A 6,719-nucleotide genomic window follows, 5' to 3' on the forward strand; every position below is an offset into this window, starting at 1 on the left:
TTTTTTTTTTTTTTTTTTTTTTTTTTTTTTTTTTTTTTTTTGGAGACGGAGTCTCGCTGTGTCGCCCAGGCTGGAGTGCAGTGGCCGGATCTCAGCTCACTGCAAGCTCCGCCTCCCGGGTTTACGCCATTCTCCTGCCTCAGCCTCCCGAGTAGCTGGGACTACAGGCGCCCGCCGCCTCGCCCGGCTAGTTTTTTGTATTTTTTAGTAGAGACGGGGTTTCACTGTGTTAGCCAAGATGGTCTCGATCTCCTGACCTCGTGATCCGCCCGTCTCGGCCTCCCAAAGTGCTGGGATTACAGGCTTGAGCCACCGCGCCCGGCCCTGCATTTATATTTCTAATGGACAGTGCTGTTCTAAATACTTTTGATAATATATTCAACTCATTCTACCACATCAGATTCTATTAGGGCATATTATTTACTTCAGATACATAGCTTTAAGGTAGAAAGTTTGGTCCTGGCCGGGCGCGGTGGCTCAAGCCTGTAATCCCAGCACTTTGGGAGGCCGAGACGGGCGGATCACGAGGTCAGGAGATCGAGACCATCCTGGCTAACACGGTGAAACCCCGTCTCTACTAAAAAATACAAAAAAAAAACTAGCCAGGCGAAGTGGCGGGCGCCTGTAGTCCCAGCTACTCGGGAGGCTGAGACAGGAGAATGGCTAAACCTGGGAGGTGGAGCTTGCAGTAAGCTGAGATCCGGCCACTGCACTCCAGCCTGGGTGACAGAGCGAGACTCCATCTCAAAAAAAAAAAAAAAAAAAAAAGAAAGTTTGGTCCTTATGAATGACAATCAATTCTCTATTTATTAGATATAAGCTTTGTTTTCTCCACCACATACATGGATGCAACTCAATATCCTACATAAATGAAGATCTAACTTTTCCACAGATCAGACTACACATATATTTGAAGTCATTATTGTATCATGCAGGGTAAGAAGTATAAGAAACGAAGTGATACCCAATCTCCTCCCAAAGAAAGATTTCTTTTATAAATTAACAAGTCACACAAAAGCTTGTACACAAATGTTCATAGCAATATTATTTATAATTAGTCAAAAGTACAAACAACACAAAAGGCTATCACCGATGGATAAATAAAATGTGGTACAGCTGCATAATGGAAAAAAATACTTGCCAATAAAAAGGAATGAGGTACTGAAACATGGTTCAACATGAATGAACCTCAGAAGTACTACGCAGAGTGAAAAATGTCAGTCAAAACTGACCACATAGTATATCAATCCATTTATATGAAATGTCACAATGGGCAAATTCACACAGAGAGTAGATTAGTGGTTGTCAGAGGGTGAGGGGCGGGGGGGTAGTGACTGCCAAAGGATACTCAGTTTCTTTTGGGGATGTTAAAAATGCTGTAAAACCGACTGACGTAATACCAGCACAACTCTATGAATATACTAGAAAACACTGAATTGTAAACTTTAAAATAGGTGAATTGTATGGTATGTGAATTATTTCTCAATAAAGCTGTTAGTTAAAAGTAAAAAATTAACCAATACAAAAAACTGAATTTAAAAAAAAAGTTTTTTATCAATCTTACTGAGAACACTCTGAGGTCTTTCCTTTATTCTGAGAGTCCATTATACACTGAATAAGATGGTTATTGTCATCCAACATCTGAAACAGAATTAGAAAAGGTTTAGCATAAAACTAGTGCATCAAGTAAAATAAAAAACTAGAAAATTCAGAGAGGGAGGGCATTAGTAAATACTGCTTGTACAAGAACTCTAAAGTGTATCCCTTAACAAAATACTGTCCCCCCCCCCAAACAATCATTACATATCATAAATCATTAAGCAAACACGGAAACATAAAAAAACAAAATTTCCTTAAAATGACTTTGTTAACGTTGCTACCTGCTGTTACAAAGTATTTTAAAATTCATTTTAATAATAAATATGATTTAAAGCAAGATTAGTGAATCAGCAGCTCTTTTGCATAAAATTTCATTACGTACTGTTTAAATCTCTTGTAAAATTATGCCATGCACAGTTCATATGGACAATGTTTTCAGTAACTGAGTTTTTTTCCCTTCAGATTTCTAGAAATGTTGCATCTATACAGAAATTGAATCCTCTTGGGTCTTTTTAATATATACGATAGCTCACAACAAAAAAATCCTAATTTTACACCTTTGGAATGATACCATGTTTAATCAATAACGTTTTAATATTCCAATTATTCTCCCTCTGAATAAACAAGCCCAGAAACGAAAATCTGAATTCTTTTATATCAAACATTTAATTACCTCTGCTATCTGTAATAGAAGCTTTAGCCAATTAAGACTAAAGTTAAGAGTCCGAGTTGGCTTTTCATCATTCTAATGGTTTGGATTAGTAAAGAAAAATTCTGTACTTCTCCAGAATGAAATAAATACATGAAAACTTCAGCCCAGGAGTCTTGATGAAGTAGCTGGCTAGTTTCCAAGTTTTATAACAGCATGGTTTTGTGATTCTCCAATTATGAGATAATAATTAAACATAGTAATTTCTATGCATGTATAATATTTGTTACAGACTTTATGAGTTTACTTCATAATTACGCTGTCTCAAAAGTTTAAGAGGAAAAAGATACCGATTTATCATTCTATCATCTTTTAACAATTCAAAGTAATCTTGGCTTTGAGGGTTAAATAATTCATCTAAGTAAAGTGGAGCTGAAGAAAGAGTACTGATTGTAGCAATTAAAAGGCCAGTTAGTTTCAGTGCCAGTTTTGCCATTTTGAGCAAGTCACTTAAGTTTTCAGAGGCTGATTCAGCTCCAAGATCAAGGGACTCAGGAGATGCTCTTCCAGAACCTGCCCCACCCTACCAGGATTCAAAAGTATTAGCACAATACCATAACCACTCTATCTCAATAAAAGGAACATCCATTTAACATTAACTGTCACTTTTTTCTGCAGTGAATCACAATCTTCACTTACTGGGGGGAAAAAACCACTAACATGATCTGCTAATAAATGCAGTTATCTCTTAGATAGAATCATTGTATGACCAAAAAAAGTCTTTAAAATGCACGAATCAAATCCTCAACCTAATGATTTCACAACTTATCTCCAGTATATTCCTCAAACTACTGAACGTCACCATTAAAATATGTGTCTCACATCTAATATCAATCTCTCCCATTGCAGAATAAGGAACTTAATTTGGAGCCCATGTTCCTGTTCAGCTGAGAATGGAAAAAAATTGATCACCATACTCGGAATTAATCATTATCCATGATAAATATCTTAAGACGTATGTAAGAGAAACTATAGAAAAAAAGAAAAACTCTGGACTTTTCCTGTGTACAAAAATAAAAAAGGTGAACCCCCCAGAAACGCAGTTTTGCGTAAGTGTGTACTTGGAGCTGTTTGCCAGGCTGTAGACTTAACTCAGAGTACTATATGAAAGCATTGCATTTCCAGGCACTGCCAAGCCCGTTTGTTCATAAAATAAAGCAACAGTTGGGCAAATGTCAAAAGCCACACTACGAAGAACCTGACAGTAAACAGAAACCGATTAGCATAATCTATGTGGTCTGAGTGGTACTAAAACTTGACCTTTTTTTCTATTTTGATCTTTGCTACACGGCATAAAACAAAACAAAAATATTTAAGGTAAACTGCTAAATATAGCAGCAACTTTTGAAAGTCTAGGTCAGTAAAATTTAGAATGCTGCCTTGCTAGTAGGCAACAAGGGGTAGAGGACAATAAAGAACCTTTGTGTTCCGACAGGCAGTAACACAGCAGCGACTGTAGCAGCACTATCCTTTAAAAAGGAGGCAGCTCCCTGTGTATTTATCACGACTTATATTAACTGGTTACGACAGAAGTCTCCACCACTAGACTGTAAGCTCCAGGAAGGCAGGGACCATGACTCACCACAGTCGCCTCAGCGCCTAAAATAGGCGCTCAATAAATATTTGCTGCAGAAGTAAATGAATAGGCGGCGATGTAGAAGGGAAGAAGAGGCTCTGGGGATAACCTCAGAGTCCATGGGGACCTTTCTTGCCCGCTCCTCAGACTCTACTAAGGTTCCCTCCAGCGTTCCCCAAGTTCTCCTGAGAGCTCCCAAACTCGGCTGAGTTTGCAGGGCAGCGACCTGCGCTCCGCCTTCCCTCCGCCAGCAGCCGCCCGCGGTGGGGTCCGCACGAAGCAGCCGCGGAGCGCGGGGCGGGGCGACGCCAAAGTAACTCCGGAGCAACGCGCGGGGCCCGGCCCGACACACGCCCTTCCCAGCGCGGCCGCCGCCGGGCGCACGCGCCCCGCCGCCCGAACGCCGCCCCATCCCTAGAGAAATCAGGCGGCGGCTGTTTGGGCTTTTGTGTCTGTAGAAAAGCGCGTAAACGCCCGAAAGACTCCGAGAAAAACCGGTTCACCCTCTTCCGCCACCAACTCAGGCACAGCCCGCAGCCCCGGTTCCCACACACGGCTGCTTCCCAGCAGGCCCGCCTCCGCCCCTGGCCCGGCCGGGTCGACTCCGGGCCCGGCCCTTCCCCCCGTGTCTGTCTCTCCCAGAGGCGGGAAGGGCCTGGCATCCCCAACCCCGCGCGGTTTCACCTTCTGAATCGCAGCGGGAGTGATCTCCCCCTTGCCTCGCTGCCTCGGGGCTGCGAAAGCCACAGACATGTTGCCGCCGTCACCACTATCGGCAAGTCCGGAGCGCTCCGGGTGAACGGCAAACTGGGGGAGAGACGCCGGCCTCTCGGGCTGAACCACCTCGGGAATGCGGGGAGGGGGGATGCTCCAGGGCCAAGCGGACGGCCGGCGGGGCAGGCCTGAAGGAGGCACTCTGGCCCAGGGACGTCTCGTTTCTGCGCACTCTGGGGGACCCCCAGCCCCGGCCGAACTTTCTTGACCGTCCTCGCATCCCCCGACCTCTCCTTGTGGGCACCCCCTGGCCTTTCGCGCTAATGGTAGAGTCGCGCCCTAGTCCTCCCTCCGCTTCAGCGATTCAGGAAATGGTCCCGCCGCCGCGGGAGAGGGAGAGGCTGGGGCAGCCCCTGTCACAGGAAATGCGAGCGGCTCGAGCCGGCCCGCCCCCTTCGCGCGGTTGCAACTTGCCTCCCCCGCGGCGCTCTGAAGCGTCTCCCCGACTGCGTTGCGGAGCGTGCCCTAGACCTAGTTCAGTTTTTCCAACTTTATCCTTACTTACGCCTCCTGGCAAGAAGTCGCTGCCCCGAGATGTCCGGGCAGGCCGGAGAGGGGAGGAAGGTCAGGACTCTGGAGTTCGTGCCAATCCGTGGAGCATCTGCCGAGATAGGACAGAGGTGGAAGGATAAGGTGAACGCGGATTCGCTGGTTTAAATGGCTCGGCTACGCCCCAAATGCGCACCTCCGAGTCCACAGTCTCGCACGCACGCACAAAGTCGTGCATAACAATTGGAAAGTAACCCTGACCCGAAACCGAGACACCAAGGTTGTGTCCAGTGCTCGGGAGCAATCGGCCAACTTGGCTGGAGCGGACAGAGAAGAGCTCGCCTCGTGGGACAAACCCTTAGCAGGAAAGTGGGTCGATTTCGTCTGACTTGGCTCTTTGGAATTAAGTTGTGAAACAGAGCATCCTCACTCTCTGTTTTTTAAGAGTGCTTAGTGCCTTGTAAATTAGGCCCAAGCTGCCAGGCTTCAAGTCAGTGTAAGGGAAAAAAGGCAAAATTTTCAAATTACGGAAGGAACACTGACAAATGTGGGTTTTGTGTTGCCGTGGGGTTTTAAAGTATTCTGTAAATTTAGACTTCCATATAACACAAAGGGAAAGTTTATATAAAGTGTTACACAACGTTAATGAATAATAAAAAATAAATATTTCCATTTTTCATATAAATTGGAAAAATAAAGAAAAAATACATTGTTTTAAAAATGTAATCACTTGAGGCCAGGAGTTTGAGACCAGCCTGGGCAACAAAGTGAGACCCCTGGCTCTACAAAAATTTTAAAAATTGGCTGGGTGTGGTGGTGTGCACCTGTAGTTCCACCTACTCGGGAGGCTGAGGTGAGAGGATCACTTGAGCCCAGCGGGTGGAGACTGCAGTTAAGCCATGACTGCCCCACCGTACTCCACCCTGGATGACACAGCAAGACCCTGTCTCAAAAAAAAAAAAAAAAAAGTATCAAATAAATGCTTTTCACAAAAATGTCAAGAGTTTCATTGATTAAATCTGGATGCATTGTTTATTAGACTTTATACTGGAAACCTAGGGTACAATTGTGAAAAAGCTGGACATGGAACCTCTTCTCAAGGAGCTTATACACTAATGGGACTAACAGACCAGAAATAAATATGTGTATATGTAAAGTCCCAAGAAAAAATAGCCAAAAAAAAGGGGGGGGGGGAACTAACAGAATGACAGGGACACCTACATGAGTTAGTGTGAAAAGTATTCCCCATTATATTTAAACTGAGACCTAAAGGATGAAGACTCAAGCTGTTCTAAGGATAAAGGGAAGAAAGTTTATACTCCTACTGATAGCAATTATTCTTAAAAATTTAACTGTTGTCTTTCACTATTCTAAGCCTTGAAGAAAACACTCTGGTGTAGCTGGACTTAAGGTAACCACACCAAATTGGAAAACTTCTGTCGAATTTGGAAACCAACACTTGTCTACCACTATCACTGTGCACTCAACACCTGGCATGCAGAGTCATGTCTCATGCTTTACACAAAAGTACCTTAGTACTTAGTAGCTAAGAACAATATCTCAATAGGAAAC

The 6,719-nt window shown here is 44.1% G+C and overlaps 1 protein-coding gene across 6 annotated transcripts in view; it reads right to left on the reverse strand.

The window, feature by feature from the left end:
• The window catches only part of SS18 (SS18, nBAF chromatin remodeling complex subunit), a 73,970-nt gene extending 68,684 nt beyond the window's left edge, over positions 1-5,286 (reverse strand). For 2 of the 6 annotated variants that reach the window (XM_025365078.1, XM_025365077.1), the window contains exons 1-2: positions 4,569-4,725; positions 1,565-1,641 (exon numbers count right to left, since the gene is read on the reverse strand). In XM_025365078.1, coding sequence (XP_025220863.1) covers positions 1,565-1,641; positions 4,569-4,637 — 146 coding nt within the window. In that variant the 5' untranslated portion in view covers positions 4,638-4,725. Of the gene's footprint in view, positions 1-1,564; positions 1,642-4,568; positions 4,726-5,163 lie in introns of those variants that run through there. The other 4 variants (XM_025365075.1, XM_025365076.1, XM_025365074.1 and 1 more) reach the window with 3 other exon arrangements.
• Between the last annotated feature and the right edge of the window lie 1,433 nt (positions 5,287-6,719).

Source organism: Theropithecus gelada, chromosome 18 (assembly GCF_003255815.1).
Source record: "Theropithecus gelada isolate Dixy chromosome 18, Tgel_1.0, whole genome shotgun sequence".
Classification (NCBI taxonomy): domain Eukaryota; kingdom Metazoa; phylum Chordata; class Mammalia; order Primates; family Cercopithecidae; genus Theropithecus; species Theropithecus gelada.